The sequence below is a fragment of the Suncus etruscus genome, chromosome 8, assembly GCF_024139225.1.
Source record: "Suncus etruscus isolate mSunEtr1 chromosome 8, mSunEtr1.pri.cur, whole genome shotgun sequence".
Lineage (NCBI taxonomy): Eukaryota > Metazoa > Chordata > Mammalia > Eulipotyphla > Soricidae > Suncus > Suncus etruscus.
This window is the reverse complement of record NC_064855.1, coordinates 9,932,891-9,960,551: the sequence shown is the minus strand read 5'-3', so window position 1 is coordinate 9,960,551 and position 27,661 is coordinate 9,932,891. Positions and strand designations below refer to the sequence as shown.

General features: G+C 47.1%; 1 protein-coding gene across 1 annotated transcript; it reads left to right on the top strand.

Moving 5' to 3' along the window:
- The first annotated feature begins 587 nt into the window (after positions 1 to 587).
- On the top strand, positions 588 to 26,595 carry SLC35F2 (solute carrier family 35 member F2). The gene is given in 16 exon segments (XM_049778357.1): positions 588 to 598; positions 9,614 to 9,639; positions 9,642 to 9,689; positions 9,692 to 9,787; positions 14,085 to 14,135; positions 14,138 to 14,211; positions 15,077 to 15,146; positions 15,979 to 16,137; positions 17,855 to 17,985; positions 17,988 to 18,013; positions 18,519 to 18,570; positions 21,063 to 21,146; positions 21,148 to 21,168; positions 21,170 to 21,220; positions 26,081 to 26,149; positions 26,152 to 26,595. Coding segments are annotated over 16 exon segments (1,413 nt in total).
- The last annotated feature ends 1,066 nt before the right edge of the window (positions 26,596 to 27,661 follow it).

Sequence of the window (27,661 nt, the reverse complement as noted above, 5' to 3'; positions counted from 1 at the left end):
ATCCTGGCATCCCATATGCCCCCCCTTCAGACTACCAGGAAGCAATTTCTGAGCGTAGAGCCAGAAGTGACCCTAAGTGCTGCCAAGTGTGACCCCCCCAAAAAAAAACCCAATACAAAAATACAACAACAACAACAAACCCAAATGCTGAAAGAAAATTTTTTTGCATCAGTCTGGACTTTTAATTTGCTTTTGTTTTCTGAAAGGCCAAGAATAGAAACTAGACAATCCCCCTCTTCCCTTCCTCTCTCTATTCATCACCAATTTAAGGGTCAGGGGCCTCACACATGGTTGTGGGACATTTTTTCTTAAGTGTCAATTTACGGGATCAGGGGACAAAACTCATGCAACGTGAGTGCTGAGCTATTGAGCTACATCCCTGATCCCCTAAGTCTTTATTGAGGTCTTTGGGGGGACTCCCTTGGTAGTGCTCAGAGGCTGCTTGTCCCAATGAGAAGTAAATAATTTCTTGTTCTCTCACCGCTACATCTGCATTTAGTTAAAAAGTGGTTGATCTGTTACACATGTAACATGGACATGGTTAGGTCATGTAATTCGTGAAAAGAATGAGCTTTAGGACATGGGAGATGGCTTCCGGGTATGTGATTCCATCCCTGCCATTGTATGATCCCTGAGCAGCACCAGGAGTGGCCTCTGAGCACCGCTGGCCTTGGCTCCCTACTCCCTCCCACCACCCCAAAAAGAGCAAGAGTTGGTATAATTATCATCCAGTCTGTGTTTTGAGGCTTTATCCATTTCCATCAAATATTAATGCAGTGAGAAAAAGCCAAAAAAAGTAGATGCTGAAAATCCCAGTGACTTCTATAATGGAACTGTGTAGTAAGAAATGGTGGTAGAACACACATGTAGTGTGTGCCAGGTCAGAGCTTCACCCCTGGCATTGCCCTGCACAGCAGGTGGAGCTCTGGTGTTCCTGAGCATGACACTACCCAGACCAAACACTGCTGGAGGTGGCCCTTCTAAGAAAAGGACAAGAGTGGGCTGGAGAGATAGCACCGCAGGTAGGGCATTTGCCTTACATGTGACTGACCCAGCACATGGTTCGAGCCTGGCATTCCACATGATCCCCTGAGCCTACCAGGAGTAATGTCTGAATACCACCAGGTGTGATCCAAAACCAAAAAGAGAACAAGAGTGATTTCAGGACCAGTGGGTCTATCTGGTTTCTGAGTCTGCCTCTGAACATTACCACAGCAATCCATGCCCTCTGCCTCAGTTTCCCTATCTGTAACCCCCAGGGCACTGTAGAATGGATCGAAAATCAAGTCAGATCAGGTAGTGGACAGATTTCTAAATTGCAAGGCATGGTGCAGAAACCAGAAGGTCAGATATTCTGATGGGGTCCATTAGCATGGATGCAATAAATAAATCATGGCCCACGATGATGGATGGATGTCCCATCGGCAAGTCCAGCAAGCTTGATCAGCAGTTGGGAAGCCTGAATTTTCAGCCGACAATTGCAGGGCACAAGGAAGTCTGGGGCTAATCCAGGAGGCAGGGAGAGCTGCAGATGCTACCAAATGATCACCTGAGCCCCAAAGGCTTTCTTCTAGATTTTTCCTTATAGACTTTTTTTTTCTTTTATAGATTTTTCTTCAGATTTTCCCTTTCTTGGTCCTTTTAAGGAAGACTCTAGATTGGGGGGAGTCAACCATTTGCTGTTAAGAAAACTTTGTGGGGGCTGGAGCAGTGGCACAAGTGGTAAGGCGTTTGCCTTGCAGCGCTAACCAGGATGGACAGTAGTTCATCCCCCAGCATCCCACAGGGTCCCCGGAGCCAGGACCGATTTCTGAGCACAGCCAGGAGTGGCCCTTGATTGTCACCTGGTGTGGCCCAAAAACCAGAAGCAAAAAAAAAAAAAAAGAAAACTTTGTGTCACTGAGTAGACAAAGAAGAGATCAGGAAAAACATCTTCCATTCCTCCATGCTCTTTCTGTCATGTTTGGTTCAGGGTAGTGAACCCACCCCTTCACCGGCCACACCCTGGGATCTTTTGACGTTAGTTCTCTCTGGGCCCCCACCCCCACCCCGCAGACCCAGAATACAATCATACAATCAGTGGTTCCAGGAATTCACCGAGTTGGGGAGGGTGGCCCAGAGGTTGAAGTTCACTTAGTTGAAAAGTACCTGCCACTGCCAAGTTACATGCTTGAGTGAGGACAAGAGTGGCTGGGACAGTGCACTGGGCCACTGACTGGGTCCAGACGCCTTTCAGGTTCTTCTCTCAGTTGCTGTTGTTGAATCATAAAACACTGCAGGATTAACTGGTTCCCCTGAAGTCCCAGCGCTCAGTACAGAGGATGACAGAATGTGATGGGTGTTAGCTTATGGAGTAGGAGGCAATTCTGCTTTATTACTTAAATAAGGTGGCTTGGGGAAAAACTTGGGGAACCAGGGTCTATCTAGCATTGTGGATAGAAAATACCCTTCCTTCCTTCCTTCCTTCCTTCCTTCCTTCCTTCCTTCCTTCCTTCCTTCCTTCCTTCCTTCCTTCCTTCCTTCCTTCCTTCCTTCCTTCCCTCCCTCCCTCCCTCCCTCCCTCCCTCCTTCCTTCCTTCCTTCCTTCCTTCCTTCCTTCCTTCCTTCCTTCCTTCCTTCCTTCCTTCCTTCCTTCCTTCCCTCCCTCCATCCTCCCTCTCTCCCTCCTTCCCTCCCTCCCTCCCTTCTTCCTTCCTTCCTTCCTTCCTTCCTTCCTTCCTTCCTTCCTTCCTTCCTTCCCTCCCTCCCTCCCTTCCTTCCTTCCTTCCTTCCTTCCTTCCTTCCTTCCTTCCTTCCTTCCTCCTTCCTTCCTTCCTTCCCTCCCTTCCTTCCTTCCCTTTCTTCCTTCCTCCCTCCTTCCTTCCTTCCCTCCCTTCCTTCCTTCCCTTTCTTCCTTCCCTCCTTCCTTCCCTCCCTCCCTTCCTTCCTTCCCTTTCTTCCTTCCCTCCTTCCTTCCCTCCCTCCTTCCTTCTTTCCCTGCCTCCTTCCTTCCCTGCCTCCTTCCTTTCCCTCCTTTCCTCCTTCCCTGCCTCTTTCCTTTCTTCTTTCCCACCTTCCTTCCTTCCCTCCTTTCTTCCTTCCTTCCTTCTTTCCATCTTTTCCTCCTTCCTTCCCTGCCTCCTTCCTTCTTTCCCTCCTTCCTTCCTTTCCTCCCTCCCTCCTTCTTTCCTTCTTTCTCTTTCCTTTCTTCTTTCCCTCCTTCCTTCCTTCCTTCTTTCCCTCCTTCCTTCCCTCCCTTACTCCCTCCCTCCTCCCTTCCTTCATTCCTTCCCTCCTCCCTTTCTTCTTTCTTCCCCCCCCCCTCCCTCCCCCCTTCCCCCCCCTCCCTCCCTCCCTTCCATCCTTCCTTCCTTCCTTCCTTCCTTCCTTCCTTCCTTCCTTCCTTCCTTCCTTCCTTCCTTCCTTCCTTCCTTCCTTCCTTCCTTCCTTCCTCCTTTACCCTCCCCCTCCCTCCTTCCTTCCTCCCTTCCTTCCTCTCTTTCTTTTCCCCTTCCTCCTTCCCTTTTTCCTGGAAAACCATGCGTTCCCTCTGAGTTCTATGTTATCTCTCTCTCTCTCTCTCTCTCTCTCTATCTATCTACCTACCTACCTACCTACCTATATGTATATTTTTTGCTTTTTGGGTCACATCCTGTGATATTCTGGGGTTACTCCTGGCTATGCGCTCAGAAATTACTCTTGGCTCGAGGGACCATGGGATGCTGAGGTTTGTCCTGGATCGGGCATGCAAGGCAAATGCCCTATCCCTGTGCTATCACTCAGGCCCCCAATGACCCATCTATTTGTATTTTTGTTGAGTGCTGCTGATGATCTAGGTTGACTCTGGTCCAGGTTGCTCTCTGGAAGTATTTCTTCCTTCATCCATTGAGTCCCTGCCCCTGGCACTCTCTGGTGGGTTTTTACCTTTGCAGCCATAAGCCAACCTTTATTGATTGTCACAACCATGACATGGCCTTGCCTCTTAGGACCCTCCACCCCATCTGGGTGACAGACCAGGCACAGGCTGAGCAGATACAGTGTGAATCTTCTCTTACAGAATTCCTCAGTTTCCTCTCCATTAGAAACCTCAGTTCTCTAGGAATGTGATCTTTGGAAATATTTTGGAACCCTAAATTTCCATTTTTTAGGCCACACCCAGAGGTGTACTGGCTCTGTGCTCAGGGATCAATTCCACTGGTGTTCAGGGGACCACATGGAGTGCTGGGGATAGAATTTAGTTCAGCAGTGTGCAAGGTAAGTGCCCTGTTTGCTCTTTATCTCTGCAGCCCAGGGGCAGGGAAGGTGCAAAAGGCCACTGGGATAAAAGGACTTCTCTGGACTGGGTGCATACACAGCATGTGGAGCCTGGAGTCCCTCCATGAAACCCTGTGCCCAGCCCTTTGTGTTGCTTCTTGACCACAGCGCTGCCTCTCTGAGAAGACACAGCAGACATGGGCATCTCCCACTGGTGCTTCAGTGGGCACTTCCCTTGCTTTTGGAATAGTGGTGAAAACAAATGGTATTTTATTATGATTTTGTTTTAGTGCCACTATCAGTTCTAACTAGGTGTTGCTTGGGCACTACCAACGCTATGTTTGGCATTGCTGGAGGAACCAAGAGGTGCAGGGAGGGGCTTGAACTCAGGGCCCAGATGCTATGGAAATTGGCTATCAGATCTCCCCAATCTCTGAGGGGGTTTGCAATGTCAGGGAGCACTGCTGTGAGCTACACACAGGGGATTTTCTTTCTTTACTTTTTTTTCTTTTTTGATTTTTGGGCCACACCCGGAAGTGCTCAGGTGTTACTCCTGGCTCTATGCTCAAAAATTGCTCCTGGCAGGCTCGGGGGACCACATGGGATGCCAGGGATTGAACCCAGGCTATCCTGGGTTGGCCGCATGCAAGGCAAACACCCTACCACTGTGTTATCACTCTGGCCCCCACACAGGGGATGTCCTGACATCAAAAGTGGCTGTAGATCAGACCTGACCTGCTCGCTGTTGTTTTGCCTGTGAAAAGAATGTCCACTTTCTCTACCTTTGGCTATATATTAGGGAGACCAGGATTTGCCCCTACCAGGGCTCCCCATGAAAAGATCTGGTGGGGTGTTTTAGGGGCATAAATAATATGTCCTCGATATTGTGTGTGCCCAGCAGGTCACATTTGTGGCCACATCTTTCTCTTGGTGATGTTAGGAGCTACTTACTGATGTTGAGATCGGCCTGGCTGTTTATTTTATTAGGGGCTGTAAAATGATATTGTTTATTTTTTTCCAGACAAAGGCCTCATTCTGTGGCCAACCTTGACATTCCCTTTCTGTTTGTCATCTGCACATTTCTTTGTACCAAGATCCACCCCCATCACACCCTGTTTCTCCAGGTGTGAGCAGGTTGGGAGGTCAGGATAAGGAACTGGCCTTTCTTGCCCTTATCTATTTTGAAAGCAGTGGCTGGGGGCTGAGCCCCTGTGAAGATGGCCATGGAGTTGGGGGGAATTGGATGGGAATTGGGTTGGAAACTGGATCAGAACATGCTAACGGGGTTCCCCTTGCAGTGGATTAATGCTGAGTTTCTTGGTGGGAATATGATGCAATTTCTCACCTTATGTCTTGTATTTTTTTTATTACTTCTTCCACACATTTCTTGTCCTAGGTCTGTTTTTTTGGTTACTCCCAACCTGCATCCTTTCCACAGGGAAGTTAATGTTCAGGCATTAATGTTAATGAACATGAAAGTTAATGAAACAGGCAGTTAAATGGTGCTCTTGGAACACATCTTCCCCCAACCCTGATCCTGAGGCGTGGTTGGTCAGTCATTGTTTTAGGACTTTGGAGCAAACAGGAAAAATTCTTATAAATACTTTCTGAACGTCCATACATAAAACATTTGAAATCATAAGATGCTTTGCACGTCGGTTCTAACTTTTTTTTTTTTTTTTTTTTTTTTTTTTTTTTTTTTTTTTTTTTTTTTTTGGTTTTTGGGCCATACCCAGTAACGCTCAGGGGTTACTCCTGGCTATGTGCTCAGAAGTTGCTCCTGGCTTGGGGGACCATATGGGACACCGGGGGATCGAACCGCGGTCCGTCCAAGGCTAGCGCAGGCAAGGCAGGCACCTTACCTTTAGCGCCACCGCCCGGCCCCGGTTCTAACTTTTGAGAACATTTGGAGCTCCAGTGTGGGACATGGCACATGCATAGAGGGGCTCGAGTCCCATCACCACATTGTTCATTGAGCATCATGGGGGTCACTGTGGAGACCCCTGAACACCACTGGGATAGCCTAGGGACCTGTGACACCACAGAAGTCAAACAGCATGACCTATTGGCCAAGAATCAGCAGGAGGGGCTTCCTGGGCACTGAGGGGAATCCCCCTCAATAATAGCAAATAGTCTTAAAATTTAAAAATAGTAAAACTCAAAGTTTAGAGCTGTAGTGTTTTGAGTCTTTGTTCTTACTTATTTTTTAGGTTACTCCTGGCAGGTTCTGTGGACCAAATGGGGTGCTGGGATCAAACCCATGTTGTCTGACTGCAAGGCAAATGCTCTTCCTGCTATTTGATTGCTGTGGCCTGGTGTGTTTTTTCTTTTTATTGATTTAAAAATTTTTTTTGTTTTTGGGTCACACCCATTGATGCTCAGAGGTTTCTCCTGGCTAAGTGCTCAGAAATCGCTCCTGGCTTGGGGGAACCATATGGGAACTGGGGAATCGAGGCTAGCACTTGCAAGGCAGCAGACACACCTTACCTCTAGCGCCACCACTTCAGCGCCTGTTTTTTTTTTTAAACTTTATTTATTGTTTAATTAAATTTTGGGTCACACCCAGTGGTGCTCAAAGGTTACTCTTGGCTCTGCACTCAGAAATCTCCCCTGGCAGGCTGGGAGACTATATGGGATGCCGGGAATCAAACCAAGTCCCTACCAGGTCTGCTGCAAGCAAGGTAAATGCCCCACTGCTGTGCTATCTCTCTGGCCCCAAGGCCTGGTGTGTTTTATTTTTTATTTTTATTTACTTTTTTTGGTTTTGAGGCCACACCTGACTATACTCAGGGTCTTTCCTGGTGGTATTCAGGAGACCATCTGACCATTGAACTCAGGTTAGTGATATACCAGGTGGTTGTCCTGCCCACAGAACTGTCTCTCTAGCACCTGGTTTCATAGCGGTGCTTGTTTATCCTCCACCACCTTCTGCAGCTGCTCTTGTCCACTCTTTATGCTTGCTTGCTCTCTCGCCGTCTCTTCCATTATAGATGAGGTCATGTTTTTTTGGAGCCAAGAGGAGTGCTTTTCTGGAACTTGAAATCTTCATGGGCAATTTGTGGCTCTTGGCTCTCCCTCCTGGAGGACAGTCTGTGATGCAATGGGACCGCTGCTCCTGCCAGAGCAATTCTGCCAACTGGTGGCCAGGACTTAGTGCCGCCTTCACTTATTCTCTTCATTGGTTTCAGATTTTTTTTTTTTTGGGCCACACCTGGCGGTGCTCAGGGGTTACTCCTGGCTGTGCTGCTCAGAAATAGTTCCTGGCAGGCACGGGGGACCATATGGGACGCTGGGATTTGAACCAACCACCTTAGGTCCTGGATCGGCTGCTTGCAGGGCAAACACCGCTGTGCTATCTCTCCAGGCCCTAGTTTCAGATTTATCACTGTTCCAAGCCCATAACGGGACACAGTGTAATACAGATTATGCAACATTTGGTGTTCTCTGCCTTGATTAGTGTCTTGGGTCTCAGTGAGATGGTTTGTGAGTGAGACAAGGTGCACAGGGGTCCATACACATCCCATGAATGAGGGCAGGTGGAGACATGAGGGAGAGTTGGGAGCAGGTGTGCATTAGTTAGAGAGGTGCAGAGAGAGTAGTAGTGCTGAACTTACTGTTAACCCAAGTGCATGCATTGTGCTGGGGAGGGCAATTGATGTTTAATAAACCCAAATTTGGTTCTAGGCATGAAAGTGTTCCATTATTGAACTTTTTTTTTTTTAAATTGGTGCTTTGTTTTGTTTTGTGGGTCACATGGGGCTGTGAACAGTTTACTTTTGGCTCTTTGCTCAGGGCCCAGTTTTTATTTTTTGTTTTGTTTTTTTTGGGCCACACTCTATGATGCTCAGTGCTTACTCCTGGCTCTATACTCAGGAATCACTTCTGGTGGTGCTAAGGGGACCAGATGAGATGCTGGGGTTTGAATCCAGGCTGGCTGTGTGCAAGGCAAGTGCCCAACGAGGCAAGTGCTCTGCCATCTCTACTTTTGCTCTAGTCCCTCAGTGCACAGTTTTAAAAAGCATCTCAGAGGGCTGGAGTGACAGTACAGAGGGGGCCAGAGTGATAGCATAACAGTAGAGCATTTGCCTTGCAGTTGACCCAGGATGAACCTGGGCTCGATCCCCAGTGTCCCATAGGGTCCCCCATGCCAGGAATGATTTCTGCATGCCTAGCCAGGAGTAATCCCTGAGTGTCATGGGTTGTGACCCAAAGATACCCCAAAAAAATTAGAAAAAAAAAAAAGCATCTCAGAAGGCTAGGGTGGCAATACAGTGGAAAGGGCATTTGTCTTGCACACAACTGATTTGGGTTCGCTCCTCACATCCAATATGGTCCCCCGAGCCTGCCAAGAAATGACCCCTGAGTGCAGAGCCAGAAGTGAACCCCGAGCATCTCTGAATGTGGGACCCCTAAAAAACAAACAAAAATCCCCAAAAAGCATCTCTTAATGTGTCAGGAGGCATTTGAGTGGGAAGGTCCCAGTGAGAAGTCAATGATTCTTTGGTTTGTCACCACCACATCTGCAGTTAGTGAGAGGTGGCTGATCTGTTTGTAATAAAATACCAGACACGTGTAACATGGACATGGTACTTAATGGTCAGATTACAGGTCAGGTGCTTTGTGGAAGGAATTCGCTTTCAGACTTGGGAGATGGCTCAAAGGGAGCCACTGTCGAGGTGTTGATTCCATCCTTGCCAGTGTATGGTCCCTGAGTCACATCACCGGGAGTCGCCTCTGAGCACTGCTGTTTCTGGTGGCCCCTCTTCCCCCATCTCGTAATGGTCAGATTCATCATTGAAAATTAAAAACCCGGGGGCCGGGCGGTGGCGCTAAAGGTAAGGTGCCTGCCTTGCCTGCGCTAGCCTTGGACGGACCGCGGTTCGATCCCCCGGTGTCCCATATGGTCCCCCAAGCCAGGAGCAACTTCTGAGCACATAGCCAGGAGTAACCTCTGAGCGTTACTGGGTGTGGCCCAAAAACCAAAAAAAAAAAAAAAAAAAAAGAAAATTAAAAACCTACAATTGGAGGCCGGAGAGATAGCATGAAGGTAGAGCATTTGCCTTGCATGCAGAAGGACGGTGCTTCTAATCCTGGCATTCCATATGGTCCCCCGAACCTTCCAGGAGCAATTTCTGAGCGTAGAGCCAAGAGTAACTCCTGAGCGCTACTGAATGTGATCCCAAAAAACCAAAACCAAAAAACCCACAATTAGCATAGAATCTGTGACAATTAATACAGGTCAGCCAGGAAATGAAGCAAAGTCCTACCTGGAACCATGTGATTAGGGGTGTGTGTGTGTGTGTGTGTGTGTGTGTGTGTGTGTATGACCTATGGCTGCATTTATGGGTCACTAGTCCTCATCTCTCTCTCTCTTGCTCAGGAACATCTTGAAGACTGTGGCTTTGGGCCATTGCTGTCGCTGTGCATCTGCGGCACGGCCATCAGCAGCCAGTACCTGGCGAGCGGTACCGCGTGAACACGCCCATGCTGCAGAGTTTCGCCAACTACTGCTTGCTGCTGCTTGTCTACACCGGGATGTTGGCCTTCCAGCCAGGTGGGTTGGCAGGACTGGGTCTAGCAGGGGTCCTCAAACTTTTTAAACAGGGGGCCAGTTCACTGTCCCTCAGACCATTGGAGGGTCTGACTATAGTAAAAACAAAAATTATGAACAAATTCTTATGCACACTGCATATATCTTATTTTGCAATGAAGAAACAAAACAGATACAAATACAATATGTGGCCCGCGGGCCATAGTTTGAGGACCACTGGTAGACCGTCATGTTCATAAATGTACTCAATTCCCAGGCATTAAAAAGAGAAAGTGTTGCTGGGAGAGATGGCACAGAATGTCAGATGTCTGCTTTGATGCAGCAACATGGATGGAATCTGCAGCACCATCTGTTTCCCTGAGCACAGAGTCAGGAGTAGCTCCTGAGCAGAGAGCCAGGAGTAGTCCTTGAGCACAGCCAGGAGTGAGCCCTAATCACAGAGTTGCCCCTGAGTACCACCAACTCTTTTGTGGCCCACCCAAAACAAAACTCATAGAGCCAAATCCAGAACAGGACCCAACTATTACTCTAGTGGATTGGTATCATGGTGGTTCCAGAAGGAGGGGTCGGATCAGGGGCAGTGCCCAGGACTGCCCGATAAGGTACCAAAAAGCGAGGCAGGATTTGTCACCCTCACACAGAAGCAATTGCCATTTTTTCTCTTCTAGTGTAAAAATTAAGCACAAGGCTTTTACTTTCCCAAAGTGGATTCTGGCTAAGTAGAAAGTGAAGAATGGGGTGTTTGTGCCCATCTTTGTGATGGGAAAAGCTGGCAGGGAATGAGCCCGAAGGGAAAATTCTTATCACTGGCTGGATGCATTATTCTAGAACCATCTGAGAACAAATGATCTAGCTAACTACAGTAGTTTATGACATAGCTGGGGAAACTATGTACCAAAAGTAGTTTTTTTAAAATATATATATATATATATAATAATTTATATACATTTATATATAAAATATAATGCATTATATATAAATATATTTAGGAAAGAACCATGATTTACAAAGTTCTTGATAGTTGATTTTTAGGTACGTAAAATTTCAATACCAATTCCACCATGTTTAGTTCCCATCATTTGTGCTCCCAGACTCCGTTCTTCCCTATCTCCAGCCCCTCCTCTGCCTGCCACCCTGATAGGCACATGACAGTGTTCGGTGGTTGTAGCTCAGATCTCATGTTTTCAGAGTTGATCAGTCTGTGCTTTGGATGTAGAACTAGGCCACTCTCCCCACATCCCCAGTATCACCGAAGCCCAGACCCCTGTGCCCCATTACTTTCCTTTTTCATCTTCTCCTTCCCACCTTGATTTCTTTTTTTTTAACTTTATTTATTTATTGATTAATTGATTGATTGGTTGTTGAACCACACCCAGTGGTGCTCAGGGACCTCTCCTGGCTCTGCACTCAGAAATTGCCCCCAGCAGGCTGGGGAATATATGGGTGCTGGAAATTGAACCAGTCTCTCCTGGATTGACCCATGCAAGGCAAATACCCTACCACTGTGCTATCTTTGTGGCCACATCTTGATTTCTTTCCTTCTCTGTCCTTCCCCTTCCTAAGCTCTGGAGTAAGGCTGATCTGGGCAGACTGCCTTTACTACGTTTTGTTTTCTCACCCAGTTATTATAGACCATAGACAAATGAGACCATCCTGTAGACATCCTGTAGATCTTCTGGCTTACTTCACTGAACATGAGATCTTCCTGTTTCAACCAGGTAGCAAAAAACTGCATGCTCTTTTCCTTGCTGCTGCACAAAATTACATTGGATCTATGTACCATGTCTTCACAATCCATCCACCTCTGGTTGCACACCTAGCTGGATTCCAGGTCTTAGCTACAGTAGTAAGTGCAGCAGTGAGGAATGGGACACAAAATTCTGAAAGGTGTTTTTGGGACCTATCTCAGTTGTTCCCTTTCTTTTCTCATAGTTTTTGGGTCACACTCAGCAGTGTCACACTCAGGGGTTTTTGGGTTACACTCAGGGGTTACTCCTGGCTCTATGCTCAGAAATCGCTCTTGTCAGGCTCAGGGAACCATATGGGATGCCGGGATTCGAACCACCGACCTTCTGCATGTAAGGCAAACACTTTACCTCCATTCTGTCTCTCCGGCCCCAATTGTTTCCTTTTTTTAAGTGATGTGTTAACTCCTTGAGGCCTCCCAATACCTAGCATTTCAAATAGGTTAACTGAGGCAGATGGCACTTGCTAACTTACTCTTTATGTTCCAGTTATTGGGGCCAGGATTACCCACCGCAGTGGCCTGTGTCCTTGTCCCTATCCATACAAGTGGCTGCTGGGTGTACTGACCAGTGAGAGTCCTGCGGTGGTCAGTAGATTCTAAAACAGCCAGAGAGCTTAAATTCCGGCTGGGAAGGCAGCAGTGACCACTGTGTTTATTGGTGCACGGTGGGGGTGCTAATTGAAAGGAAATGTCCACCTTTTTTTTGGGTCACACCTGGTGGCATTCAGGGGTTACTCTGGTTCTACACATAGGAATTGCTCCTGGGAGGCATGGGGGACCATCTGGGATACTGGGATTTGAACCACCATCTGGATCTGCTGTGTGCAAAGCAAACATTCTACCGCTGTGCTATCTCCTGGCCTGAAAGTGTCCACCTTCACACATTTATCTTGATAGGTTGTTTCATAGTCAGATCTATGAGAGATTTTTTCTAAAAGGGGTAGACTGTCTCTGCTCTCAGTCAGACCCTGAAGCACAGGATTTTTTAACAAGGGCCACTAAAGATCTGTAATATCCATGATTGAGCAAATTGTAGAATCTTCAGGTCCAAGAATGAAGTCACGGGGGGCTGGAGAGATAGCACAGCAAAAGGGCTTTTGCCTTGCATGCAGCTGAACCAAGAGGGACCTCGGTTTGATTCCCGACATCCCAGATGCCTCCCAACTGCCGAGGTGATTTCTGAGTGCAGAGGTCCAGGAGTGATCCCTGAGCACTGCCTGTTGTGGCCCTAAAACCAATCATCAATCAAGTTTAAAACATTAAATAAAATAAAATTTAATTAAAAAAATACAGTCGGGCTGGAGAAATAGCATGGAGGTAAGGTGTTTGCCTTGCATGCAAAAGGATGGTGGTTCGAATTCCTGGTGTCCCATATGGTCCCCTGAGCCTGCCTGGAGCGATTTCTGAGCATAGAGCCAGGAGTGTCCCCTGAGCACTGCCAGGTGTGACCCAAAAATAAAAAAAATAAAAATAAAAATAAAAATGAAGTCATGTCATTTGCTATACATGGATGGTATGAAGAGTGTTATGCTAAGTGAAATGATTCAGAAGGAGACGGGATAGACATAAACTATTGCACTCACTTGTGAGATATTAAAAAAAGATAGTATGGTAATAAAAGTCAGAGACAATAAAGATGAGGGCCAGGAGGACCAGTCCATAATATAGAAAGCTTGTCACCAAGAAGGTAAGAGCAGTTAGGACAGAGAAGGGGACACACACACACACCCACACAACCCCCCCCACCTACACCCCTCCACACCTCAAATAGAAAAAGAAAGCAAGTGACTGCTAATTGGTTTTAATGACCATTGTTTGGTTTTGATTCTCACAATATTTATTTCTAGAGTTTCTCTTGCCCTGAAGCTTTTTCATTCAAATTACAAATTACATGACTTCATTTTTATTTTATTTTATTTTATTTTTCATTCCCGTACCAACTCTTCTCCCCTGCTGTGTTGTGTTGGACTCTTTGAAGGCATAAATTACAGTTATTTTTAGTAAATAGAATTTGGTGTAGCAGTTGTCTCTTCAGTGGGGTCCCTAAGTTTCTTCTGGGCTTATCACTGACTTAATTTTCATTTAAAAGCACCTTTCTCTCCCCAGAAATGACCTCCAGATGAGACCTTATACACAATGAGTTACTGGGAAAGCCATTTCATTTCCTGAGGTGACCTGTAGCATGTTAGGAAGGGCGGCTCCCCCTGATAAAACCCATGTCTGTTGGTGACTTTTTCTCTATTCTCTATTGAGAGGGACCAGGACACACCCCAGCACTTTCACTACACTGCATTTATGTAAGGAACACAGTGTGTGTGTGTGTGTGTGTGTGGTGTGTGTGTGTGTGTGTGTTTGTGTGTGCACCAGAAGGTGGATCTCAAGCCCGAAAGGAATCAGGATACTGAGCTGTGGCAGGAGTCGGGGTTCTGTTGGGCTACCAGCCTTTAGGAGGCCACCTTAATGGGAGAGAAAAAACCTTTGATTTTTGAACTCTTCTCGGCTAAGTAAACATATAGGTAGAACCATGTCCACTCACCAGTCTCTCTCCCCCAGGCAGCGATAACCTCCTGCACATCTTGAAAAGGAAGTGGTGGAAATATGTCCTTCTGGTGTCGCTGATGTGGAAGCCAATTACCTGATCGTCCGGGCCTACCAGTACACGACACTCACCAGTGTGCAGGTGAGAGCTCTCTGCCCGCCCACTCACGCTGGCTAGTGTGTCCTGACTTGGGAGGTGCAGTTCCCCAGAAAACCTGGACCCAGGTGTATGCTGTTCTCGGGCACAGCAGCTGTGCTTGTTTATACGCAAGGGGTTTGTGGAATGAGGGAAAATAGAGCCGAGCTAATCAGTTCCCACGCTGCCGATGAGAATAGTTTACACCCAAAACAAATGTAAATATTTGGTTTGGCAACAGTGCTGTGATGCTGGCAAGATGCTTTGCCCCGATTTCCTCCAGTGTGGACTAGAAACCAGATGTGCCTGAATTGCTAGAGGGAAAGTTGAGGGGTTTGCAGGTCAAAGCTAAGGAGTCAATGCAAGGATGCATCTTTTTTCTTTCTTTCTTTTCTTTTTATATTGGAGGGGGGACACACCAGAGGTGCTTAGGGGTCATTTCTGGGTTTGCTCTTAGAAATTACTCCTGGTGGGCTCGAGTGACCCTATAGAATGCCAAGGATCAAATCTAGGTCAGCTACATTCAAGGGAAATTCCCTTTCCACTGTGCTATTGCTCTGCCTCTGAAAGGATGCAACTTGCAGAGAGAAAGTGATCCAATGGTGAGCGTAGTGTCTGTGCCTATATTAGGTGTGTGTGTGTATGTGTGTGTGTGTGTGTGTGTGTGTGTGTGTGAGAGAGAGAGAGAGAGAGAGACAGAGACAGAGACAGAGAGACAGAGACAGACAGAGAGACAGAGAGAGAGATTGATTTATTAGGCAGGCAAGTAAGAGGTGTGTCTGCAGCTGGAGCAGGTCTGGTGGGACATTTGGGGGCCACAAGGTCTGCTGTGAGGGAGAAAAGGCCTGTGAGCACAAGGGTCCATTCAGAGGCACACAAGGAGTCTGCAGAGGCCCAGGACAGACCTCAGCTCACAGATTTGCTTGGCAAGCCCCATGAGTGTGAGGACCTGGAATGGGGTTATTGCTGCTCAATGGATCTTCTGCATTGCCTGGGACTTGGGGGTGTGTGTGCTGAAGCTTCTCTTGCACCTGTAGCCCCCCAACTTTTAGTGTGCAGGCTTGGGGGATGGTGCTTAGGCTACTCTGGGGCTTTGGCTCCAACGTGAAGCTTTTGATGAGTTTGAGGAAATTTGCTGCAGCCTAGCTGTAGTGAGGTGGGTGGTCCCAATCCCCCATTTTCCTATTCTCCTGCCAGAGTGGCTTCCTCACTCCTCTCCCTTCCTGGTGCCACACTCAGAATTTGTAGAGCGACTTGCACCAAGACTTTGCCTCCAGAGCTTAGGGTGAGCCCTGGTAGGTGGGCTTGGCCGCAGTGGCAAACTGCACAGGCCCCCAAGGCAGAATTCTTCAGGTTCAGTAACTAGCTCTCCTATTTTGGGGGCAGAAAGTTGGGCCATACCTGGCAGTGTTGTGGGACCCACAGCCCCAAGGGATCAGAGCTGGTGGGTTGCATGCCAGGAAGGCAGGCACCTTGCCTATGTGCCAGTTTCCCAGACTGATATATCATACTGGACCATATGACCAGGAAACTCTCCTCTGGGCATGCTGGGGGGGCCTTGGTTATTCTCATGTCTGAAATGGGGGTGGCAGTATTGGATATCCTAGGGTTCTTGTGAGAGCTTGAGTCCCATGCTGGCAGGAGTAGATGCTCAATCATGGCTGAACCCTTCAGCTTCTACATGGGACCGAACCTGTGTGTGTCGAGCTCTGTCCCCTCCACTCCCACCTGAGCCCTGTCTGTGTGCACTGAGCCCCGTTTATTCCCTCGCAGCTCTGGACTGCTTTGGCATCCCTGTGCTGATGGCTCTCTCGTGGTTTGTCCTATACGCGCGGTACCGTGTCATCCACTTCGTGGCTGTAGCCGTGTGTCTGCTAGGAGTGGGGACCATGGTTGGCGCCGACATACTGGCTGGCCGGGAGGACAACTCAGGTAAGGCCGCACTATGGTTTATGGGTCAGCCCCAGCCTGCCCCCCCCCCCCCAAACTTGTGCTTTTCTTTGAAAGGTCGAAGCATGTTCTGGTTGACACCTCAAGTTTTTTCTTCTTTTTTGGTCTTGGGTCACACCCGGCAGCACTCAGGGATTACTCCTGGCTCTAACGCTCAGAAATCGCTGCTGGCAGGCTCGGGGATCATATGGGGATGCCGGGATTTGAACCACCATCCTTCTGCATGCAAGGCAAATGCCTTACCTCCATGCTATCTCTCCGGCCCAACACCTTAAATTTTTTTTTTTTTTTGGTTTTTGGGCCACACCCGGCGGTGCTCAGGGGTTACTCCTGGTTGTCTGCTCAGAAATAGCTCCTGGCAGGCACGGGGGACCATATGGGACACCGGGATTCGAACCACCACCTTTGGTCCTGGATCGGCTGCTTGCAAGGCAAACTCCGCTGTGCTATCTCTCTGGGCCCGACACCTTAAATTTTATTTCAGGGTTACTGGCCTCTGCTCTCTCACCACATGCACAACCACGGCCTTGGTTTCTCTCCCTGCCCTTGCCCTGGGTTCTAGCTCCTTTTTGGGTGTTAAGCTCAACATGTTTTTGTCCTGTCAAAGAGGAGATAAATGAAAGACAAGCTCTTTTCTGTACCTCAGAGTGGGGGACACCTTGAATCTGGTACTTACCTGTGTCTGTCACTATGTCCCACTGATTTCACTTCTCTCTTCGTCAGCTCCCTAGACCCCCAGGTCTCTTCTAGCTTCCCCCACTTTGACCCTAAGGACTCATAGCCAGAAAGTAGGAAGAGGAAAAAAAGTGTTGGCAATTCTAGAAACCAAGATTTCTCCTTCTGTCAAATCCCACATCAGTGAATGGGCTAAAGTGACAGTAAAGCAGGAGGATATTTGCCTTGCACTAGGCAGTGCTTCTCAATTATTTTCTGTCATGCCCCCCCCTAGGAAGAAGAAAACATTTTTTTGCGTTCCCCACGTGACCGTAAATATTATATTTATTATAAAAACTTTAACCTGCAAAACAAAAAAATATAAAATAATTTGAGCTGATTTTTTTTTTTTTTTTTTTTTTTTTTTTGGTTTTTGGACCACACCGGCGGTGCTCAGGGGTTACTTCCTGGCTGTCTGCTCAGAAATAGCTCCTGGCAGGCTCAGGGGGCCATATGGGACACCGGGATTCGAACCAACCACCTTTGGTCCTGGATCGGCTGCTTGCAAGGCAAACGCCGCTGTGCTATCCTCTCCGGGCCCTTGAGCTGATTTTTTTAATCAGAGGGTGATGTATGCATGGAATGGTTCCAATGAGCACGTTTTGCAATGCATTGCTTTTCAAAGCAGGGTTTGAAGCAGGACGCAGCAACTCTCAGCTCCAGAGACATACAGAGACATAAACACGGGGCATAGCTTGTTATGATAGTGTTTGCTGAGGTCAAACGCACCCCCCTTATGGAGCCGTCGTGCCCCTCCTGGGGGGCACACCCTACTGTTTGAGAAACCACTGCACTAGGCCAACATGGGTTTGATCCAATCACTGCCCAGGAGTGATTCCTGAGTGCAGAACCCAGGTGTAAGCACTGAGCATTGCTGGGTGTGACCCCAAAAGTAAACCCCAAAAAAGCCAAAAATGAATGGGCAGTAGGCCAGTGGGGGCAGAAACCCTGACCCAGTGCTTTGTGACCCCCTGTCTTCCTGCAGGGAGTGACGTGCTAATCGGGGACGAGTTGGACCTCCTGGGTGCATCCCTGTATGCTGTGTCCAACGTGTGCGAGGAGTACATTGTGAAGAGGCTCAGCCGCTGCGAGTTCCTGGGCATGGTGGGGTTGTTCGGGGACTCTTCGTCAGTGGCGTCCAGCTGTAAGACCCCCATCGCCCTCACAAAAAGCTGTGAGCATACCCCGGGCAGGACACACATGGTGTGGACACCCCCAGAAAGAGAAGCATCAGCTGCGAGGCCTCCTCATTCTCTGGGGGGGGGGGGTGTAATTTGGTGCTGAGGCTTGTGGCCAGAGTTGGGGATAGTCACCAAGGCTATGGCCATGAGTTCCAGGGAAAATTCACTTTTAGTTCAAAAGGCAAATGTTGCCTGTTTTCCCTCATCTCCATAGCCTACGAAGCAATGAAAGCTGGGTTTCTCCTCTAAGAAAGGTCCCTGAATTAACACAGTTCCTCACCTCAGCCAAAGAAGAGCAGCGAAAATACATGTCTGAGGGGCCAGACTGAACACTGGACAGAGCCCGTGGCCTTGCATGTATGAGACCCTGGGTCCCATTCCTGGCCCTATGAAGAATAAAATCAGAAAACATGCTTCTAAGGTATAAAAATGGGTGCTTGGATGTATGAGTTGCTGCTTTCTTTTCAGGCTGATTGTGGAGTATAAGGATATCACCAGCATCCACTGGAATTGGAAAATCGTATGTATATACATGCTAATTCTCTTTCTCTTTCTTTCTTTCTTTCTTTCTTTCTTTCTTTCTTTCTTTCTTTCTTTCTTTCTTTCTTTCTTTCTTTCTTTCTTTCTTTCTTTCTTTCTTTCTTTCTTTCTTTCTTTCTTTCTTTCTTTCTCTCTCTTTCTCTCTCTCTTTCTTTTCTTTCTTTCTTTCTTTCTTTCTTTCTTTCTTTCTTTCTTTCTTTCTTTCTTTCTTTCTTTCTTTCTTTCTTTCTTTCTTTCTTTCTTTCTTTCTTTCTTTCTTTCTTCTCTCTTTCTCTCTCTTTCTTTTCTTTCTTTCTTTCTTTCTTTCTTTCTTTCTTTCTTTCTTTCTTTCTTTCTTTCTTTCTTTCTTTCTTTCTTTCTTTCTTTCTTTCTTTCTCTCTCTCTCTTTCTTTCTTCTCTCTTTCTTTATATCTTTCTTCTTTCTTCTTTCTTTCTTTCTTTCTTTCTTTTCTCTTTCTTTCTTTCTTTCTTCTTTCTTTCTTTCTTTCTTTCTTTCTTTCTTTCTTTCTTCTTTCTTTTCTTTCTCCCTCCCTCCCTCCCTCCCCTTCCTCCCTTCCTCCCTTCCTCCCCTTCCTCCCTCCCTCCCCTCCCTCCCTCCCTCCCTCCCTCCCTCCCTCCCTTCCTTCTTCCTTCCTTCCTTCCTTCTTCCTTCCTTCCTTCCTTCCTTCCTTCCTTCCTTCCTTCCTTCCCTCCTTCCTCTTCCTTCCTTCCTTCCTTCCTTTTTTCTTCTTTCTTGACCACACATGGTGACGCTCAGGAATTACTCCCTGGCTGTACGCTCAGAAATTGCTTCTGGCTTGGGGGAACATATAGGACAATGAGGGATAGAACCGCGGTCTGTCCTAGGCTAGTGCGTGCAAGGCAAACGCCCCTACTGCTGTGGCCACAGCTCTTGGCACCTTCTCCTTTCTGTTTTTTGTTTTGATCAGTGATTTTGTTCAGCGTGTTTTGGCAGAAACACACCTCAAGAAAGAAACATTTGGAAATATTTTATTTAATACAATGGAAGCACTTCTGTAAAGTTATAGAGTAATTCAATACGCGGCAAGCTAGAGTTGTCCTTTTTTTCCCTTTGAGAACTTGCATGTGATTCTCTATCGAAGTCAAGTCTCAATCGTGAGCTTCAGAGAGCACCTGCCTTTCCTAGAATTCTCATTGAGCCTGGCCTGATCTCCTCTGATCTGACCTCGCTGGAAGGTGCTAAAATTCCCCAGTTTATATGTGACATCTTAAAAAAAAAAAAAAATAAGAAACAAAAAATAACAGCAAAATGAGAAAAAAGCTTAAAAAATAAAACAACCACATAAGGGGTAAGCATTTAATGGTATTCATTCCACATTACACTATCTGTGTAAAAGGATTTCCTGTCAAAGTAGCTTTAATGGTTTTTGCTCTAGAATACCGTAGGTCTATCCTTAGAGCATTTACGTTATGCTTTTCCCCCCTGGGTTTTAAACTTTCATAATAGCTTTCAGAAATGGGAGAGCAAAATTTTTTCTTTTGTCCACTCGCACATCAATATAAAAAAGCTTATTAACTTATCAAAACGTATTTATTGCCAAACTGTGCTTTTTTTTTTTTTTGGTTAATTTTGTTCATATTTATTGGGATGACAAATCCATAGAATATATTCTTTTATGTTAAATTATGATCTTCACATTAATCTGAAAATTTTGTGACGTGTCCTTTTTTCTTTTTTTTTTCCACAGTTTTAATATTAATATATTATTCTTCAACGACATTTTTGTAACTTTATACTTTTTTTTTGGTTATTTTATTTAAAAAATTAATTTAAAAAAAATGCAAAAAAACTGTTGAAATAAAGCAGGACTGAGAACAGACCTGACCCTCTGCTCTGGATACCTGTAGAAGGGCTGTTGGGAGACCCAGTTAACTCCATCATGTCTGCCTACCCTCCCTCTCCAAGCAAACTCTAAGATGTGGAGTCACTTTTCTTTCTTTCTTCTTTTTTTAAATTAATATCTTTACTTAAATACCTTGATTACAAATATGATTGTAGTTGGGGTTTCAGTCATGTAAAGATCACCCAGAGTCACTTTTCTTGACAACATCTGTGCTCTGGCACATCTGGGGATGTTTCCTGAGCACACCAAGACCTTACTGCATCTCAACTCCTTTCCTGCTCTGCAGAACTGAACTTGAGGGTCTTGGCACAGAATGTGGGGCAGGGTCAAGGAGATAGTTCAATGGGGAGGTTCATGGATGAGGGTCCTGGCACACGCACACAAAAAGATAAAAGATTATTATTTAGTATTATTGGCAATACCCAGCAATGCTCAGTGGTAACTCCTGGCAGCCTCGGGGGGACCATGTGGGGTGCCAGGGGTTGAACCTGGGTGGGCCATATGCAAGGCAAGCACCTTACCTACTGGAGAATTCTTTTCGGGGGCCTGCCTGGGCTGTGGACCTTCTCTGGTCCTCATTCCACACCAACCCCACCTTGCCTCCCAGGTCTACTTTTTTGCGGCCTTTGCGCTCTGCATGTTCTGCCTGTATAGCTTTATGCCCCTGGTCATCAGAGTTACCAGCGCCACCCTCGGTCAACCTGGGCATCCTGAACCGCAGACCTCTACAGTCTCTTCTTTGGACTCTTCCTCTTTGGCTATAAGGTAAGGCAGATGCTGGCTTCTCCCTCCCTCCCTCCCTCCCCTCCCTCCCCTCCCTCCCTCCCCTCCCTCCCTCCCTCCCTCCCCTCCCTCCCTCCTCCCCTCCCTCCCACCCTCCCTCCCCCCTTCCTTCCTTCTTCTTCCTTCCTTCCTTCCTTTCTCAGGGGAAGACATTTAAACTCAGGTCAGCCACATGCAAGGCAATGCCCCTGCCTATGCTCTTGTTTGTGTTTTGGCCATACTTGACAATACTCAGCAGTGACTCCTGGGCTCTGCACTCTGGTACTACTCCTGGTGATGCTTGGGGGACCATGTTGGAGATAGAACCTGGGTTGGATGTGTGCATGGCAAATACTCTAACTATTGTGCTAGGGCTCCAACCCCAGATATTTTTTGCTTTTTATAGCTAATCTGAAAATACAAGAATAGCAGTTCTCATTCTTTTTTTTTTTTTTTTTGGTGTTTGGGCCACACCCAGGTAAACGCTCAGGGGTTACTCCTGGCTATGCGCTCAGAAGTTGCTCCTGGCTTGGGGGACCATATGGGACACCGGGGGATCGAACCGCGGTCCCGTCCAAGGCTAGCGCAGGCAAGGCAGGCGCACCTTACCTTTAGCGCCACCGCCCGGGCCCGCAGTTCTCATTCTTTAAAAAAAAAAAAGGAAAAGTCACTTCATTAGGAAAAAAAGTATATTAGCATGTTAATAAATAATAAGTATTTTAATGAAAAATGATACATTATCTAATTTTTTTGTTTTTGTTTTTTGGGTCACACCCAGCAGTGCTCAGGGATTACTCCTGGCTCTACTCTCAGAAATCACTCCTGGCAGGCTTGGGATGCTGGGATTCGAACCAATGACCTGCATGCAAGGCAAACTGCCCTACCCTCGATGCTATCTCTCCAGCCCCACTTTATCTAATTTTTAAAATTAGGAAGAGTGGCATTAACTTAAAAAAAATCTCACCTTGAGGGGCCTGGAGAGATAGCACAGTGGCGTTTGCCTTGCAAGCAGCCGATCCAGGACCAAAGGCGGTTGGTTCGAATCCCTGTGTCCCATATGGTCCCCCGTGCCTGCCAGGAGCTATTTCTAAGCAGACAGCCAGGAGTAACCCCTGAGCACTGCCGGGTGTGACCCAAAAACAAAAAAACAAAACAAAACAAAAAAATCACTCTCACCTTGTGTGACATGGTGGAAAACAGTGGGGTTCTCACATCTTGATTCTTTTGCTTTTCCTTTTTTAGAGTGTTTTGGGATTATACCCAGGGCTTATTCCTGGCTCTGAAATCACTCCTGAAAGTGGCAAACAATGCCTGAGTATTTTTCTTGTTTGGTTTTGGGTTTGGACCAAACCAGTGGCACCCAGGCTTTACTTCTGGCTCTGTGCTCAGAAATCATTCTAATTTCCTTTTTTTCCTTTTTGGGCCACATCTGGTGATATTCAGGAATACTCCTGGCTATGTGCTCTAAAATCGCTCCTGGTTTGGAGGACCATATGGGACACCGGGGGATTGAACTACTGTCTGTCCTAGGTTAGCCATGTGCAAGGCAAAGACCCTACTGCTTGTGACACCACTCAGTCCCCAAATCACTCTAATTTTTATCTGTGGACTAGATGGGATGCTGGGAATCAAACCAAGGTCAGCCACATACAAGGGCAAATGCTCTACCCCTATTGCTCTGGCCCCTGTTCTTGTACTAACACATGTTGTATGATTACTTGCATCTTGCAGTAGGGTCTTGGGCATCCTTGGAGAATGGCTCTTTTTAGATCTATCTCTCCTTCACCTTCTTCAGAAATGCTTATTGACTCACTTGCTGTCTCTCCTTACAGTCTTTTGAATGAAGAGGTTGGCTGTTGGCTATTACTTTGATTGTTTCAGTTTCAGTAGGAGATGGCAGCTCTATTCTCTGTTCTTGCAAAGGTCTGTGTCCAGGCTGAAAGCTTTGGCATTTGGTCACGCTGTTCCAGAATGGGGCATGAACTCACTCTGCCTGGTTCAGTGGCTTCTCAGAAATTTCTGTTTAAGGAGCACTTGTGCATTGCAGGGCTGCATGTGATAAGAACCTTCTGTTCTTTTATGGTTTGTTTGTTTCTGTGATTTTATTTTATTTGACTTTAAGCCATATCTGGTGATATGCAGGGTTACTCTGCATTCAGGAATCACTCTTGGTGTGCAAGGGACCCCATACATGCCAGAAATTGAACCTGGGATAGCTGTGTACAAGGCAGGTGCTGCACTTGCTCTTTAGCCTCATTTTTTTTTAAACCTTTATTCGTTGTGTTCTTTGGAAGCTTGGTGCTTTGGGTATATCTGAATTCAGACTGACAGGGTATTGAGGTTTAGGGGGAAGAGCATGAAAAGGTAACAAATATAAAAGTAAATCAGCATTGATTTCGACAATGAGGCTGTGCTTGCATTTCACCTAGTTGCCACTAGGAGGTGGTGGTGTTCTAATCTTGCAGTTCAAGGCCTGTCCTTGGTAGACCAGATGTCCAGATCCAAAGATCTCCGAGAGGTCAACTGTGTAACAACTCTGTGACATATGGTCTCATTTATCTGTGTTTCCTTCCTTCTTCCTTCCTTCCCTTCCTTCCTTCCTTCCTTCCTTCCTTCCTTCCTTCTTCCTTCCTTCCTTCCTTCCTTCCTTCCTTCTTCCTTCCTTCCTTCCTTCCTCCCCTCCCCTCCCTCCCTCCCCTCCCTCCCTCCCTCCTCCCCCTCCCTCCTCCCTCCCCCCTCCCTCCTCCCTCCCTCCCTTCCTTCCTATTTTTAGTTTTGGGGCCACACCTGGTGATGCTCAGGGTTTACTCCTGGCTCTGCACTCAGAAATCACTCCTGCAGCCTTGGGGGACCCTTATGGGGGTGCCCAGAATCGAACTCAGGTCTGTCCCACGTTGGCAGCATACAAGGCAAGGGCAAGCGCCCTACTGCTGTCCTGTCGCTTCAGCCTCTTTTCCTTCCTTCCTTCCTTCCTTCCTTCCTTCCTTCCTTCCTTCCTTCCTTCCTTCCTTCCTTCCTTCCTTCCTTCCTTCCTTCCTTCCTTCCTTCCTTCCTTCTCTTCCTTCCTTCCTTCCTTCTCTCTCTTCCTTCCTTCCTTCTCTCTTCCTTCCTTCCTTCCTTCCTTCTCTCTCTTCCTTCCTTCCTTCCTTCCTTCCTTCCTTCCTCTCTCTCTCTCTTTCCTTCTCTTTCTCTCTCTTTCTCTCTCTTTTCTTTCTTTCTTTCTTTCTTTCTTTCTTTCTTTCTTTCTTTCTTTCCTTTCTTTCTCTTCTTCTTCTTTCTTTCTTTCATTCTTTCTTTCTTTCTTTCTTTCTTTCTCTTTTCTTTCTTTCTTTCTTCTTTTCTTTCTCTTCTAAACCAAACGTTCATTTGATCTAAAATTACTTTAGATTAACATTCCTGTCAATCATGTCCAAGGAAGAAGTAGGGTGAGTCAATAAAGGCAATAAAAACAAATCTATTTTATAGCTTCCTTAATGTAAATATTTACTCCTTCAACTGTTCTTCATCTGGAAATGAAGCCTCTTTTTCACATCATCTTTTTTTCCAATGACTTTAAACAGATGCCCAGAGATGGAGTATGTATCCTGGCCTCTATTCTAATTTTTGTGCTTCATTTTTTTCCCCCCTCACTTGACTTGAAGCTGCCTTCCAACCATCCAGTCTTAACTCAAAGTCAATTTTATTATTTTTGGTCAAAGGCCATTTCTAAGACTTAAAGAGCAAAGAGCATTCTGCTATGACCCTCAGAGTAAACTGTGAAGACAGAATCCTGTATAGCATTTGAGCATGGTGGAATTGTTTTTATAAAAACAGAATTTTAAGTTCATATTTCATTGTTTTTGGTTTTGTTTTGGGGGCCTCACTGGCAATGCTTAGGGCTTTCTCCTGAATCTGCCTTCAAGAGTCACTCCTGGTGGGTCTCAGGGGACCACTATAGGGTGCTGGAGATTGAACCCAGGTTGGCTACTTGCAAGGCAAATACCCTCCCCACTGTACTATCTCTCTAGCACAGCTGACCCAGGCTTGATCCCCAGCACCACAAGTGACCCCCTGAAACCTATCTGGAGTGATCTCTGAAAGCAGAGTCCAGGAGTAAGCCCTGAGCATGGCTGGACTTGGCCCCCAAACAGAACAGAAATGCCAGCACAGGGAGAGAGCCGGGAGATGGCCCACTACACTGCCTGGGGAAGGCCTAGTTTCATCAGAACCATGGAGCTTGGTCTGGCTCCAAGATTCCAGAGTGCCACATGCATTCTGGAAGGGCCTAGTAGTGGTCCTTGTTCAGCTTTGAGGTGATGGCCAAAGCATTTCCAGGAGAAAGGGTGTGTTCACTGCTCCCTTGTTTCTAAGGAAGGGGTCTCTTCCCCTTATTGTGAATAATCTGGCTCTTTCGTGGGTCCCACTGGGCACAGACTGGAGCAATCCCTAATAGTTCAGCCCAGGATACTGGCTCCTTGTCATTACCTCACAGGGCTCCAGACTCTTCAGGAAAAACATAAAAAGATGCTGTAGATTTCCCTCCAGATCTAAACACCCATATTTGTTTAGTCCCTACAAATTTGGCTATGTACACCTAACCTTGATGCCCTAATTAGCTGTGTGTCCAGGCAATGGATGACATATATAAATCAAGCTAATGTCCTTGGGACCAAAAAATGAAGACGCTCCAACTGCCTTGCATCTTATCAGACCTGAGGACAGTGCTGTCGTTGGTGGAGGGTGGGGGGCTGGGTCCTTGGGTAGGCAGGCAGAACCTGCAGCTCAGCTGGGGTGGTGTGTGTCTGTGCATCCCCTTCTGAGGCTGCCAGGGCTCTTCAATGCCTCACTGTTACACTGTCCACATCTGTCTCCTTGTCCCCCTAGTTCTCGGCGCTCTACATCTTGTCGTTCGCTATCATCATGTTGGGCTTCGTCTTGTACTGTGCCACCCCACGACACGCACGGCTGAGCACTGGAGAGCAGCATCCCCGCCTGTCGCCAGCATCGGCTTTGACAACCTGGGCCTGAAGCTGGAGGAGAACCTGCCGGAGGCACCCCCCCACCCGTTTGTAGTAGCAGAAGGCACAGTGACTCTCTGGGTCTCTGACTCCCCGAAATGCCCCTCTGGAGAGCTGGGAGCCAGCAGAGATTTGGACAGCAGGAAGCAGAGTGCATGGACTCCACCCTATCGCCTGGGGTGTGTGTGCACCCTCCTGGGGTTCCCTTGGGGGCTGGTGAAGGGGCACAGGACTGAAGAGAGGCCGAAGGGGCCAGCGAAGTGCAGCCTAGAAGCTTTGGAGCTGCTCCCAAGCGTGGCTGCTGGATGCCCCTGTGGTGAGCCTCGAGTCTCAGAGCCTCAGGGGCCTGCAGGGGACTTTGTGGCCCTTTTTCCAGTTTAGGAGCAGTCGCAACCAGAGGGTGTCTGGGTGGGCAGTGCCTCCAGTGCAGTGTCATTAGCTTGCAGCCTGTGACAAAGCTGAGGTGGCTGCGCAGTCCATGAGTTTAAAGTGTTGCCATGATTAAAGCCTGAATTTCGTAGAATTGCAGTGTGGCTTCTCGCATTCACCAGCTCTTCCCTGCATGGGTTGATGGGATGTTACTCAGTCCCTGTTTCTTTCTTTGTCTGTCTCTTGGGAAACATCTTTTCTGTGGGTGGAATTAGTCCCTGTGTGGCCACCCCCCATGGAGAGGGCATTTTGTTTTATATTTTTTATTTATTATTATTATCATTATTATTATTATTATTATTATTATCATCATCATCATCATCATCATCATTATTATTATTATCTCATCTTGTTTTTGGACCACACCGGTCATGCTCAGGGATTACTCCTGGCTCTGTGCTCAGGAAATCACTCCCCAGCAGGCTTGGGGGGTCCATATGGGATGCCAGAAATCAAACTCGCGGACCTTCCCAGGTTGGCTGTGTGCAAGGCCAAACACCCTACTGTTAGATTGTCTCTCCAGTCCCATGGAGGGCATTTTAGGGGGACCTTGTGGATCTTTTGTAGGGATAAACCTTTGTTTATTTTTGTTTTTTGGGGTCACACCTGGCTGTGCAGGGCTTCTGCCTGACTGTACACTGGGGTCTCTCTTGGTGTTCAGGGGAACCATATCGAGTGCTTAGAGATGGAACTTGGGTTTGCCATGGGCAAGGCAAGTACGATACTGGTCTCTGGCATCAGAATAAGCATTTTAAGGTGCTGAATTTCCAGATTTATTTTGTTGTTTTTGTTTGTTTTGGGGGCCATACCCGGTGATGCTCAGGGGTTGGCTCCTGGCTATGCTCTCCAGAAATTGCTCCTGGCTTGGGGGACCATATGGGATGCCAGGGATCGAACCCAGGTCCATCCTGTGTATCCACATGCAAAGCAAACACCCTACCACTGTGCTATCACTCTGGCCCCATTCTCTCATCATTTTTGATAGAAAATCTCATTACTCAGCGCACATGCCAGGCTC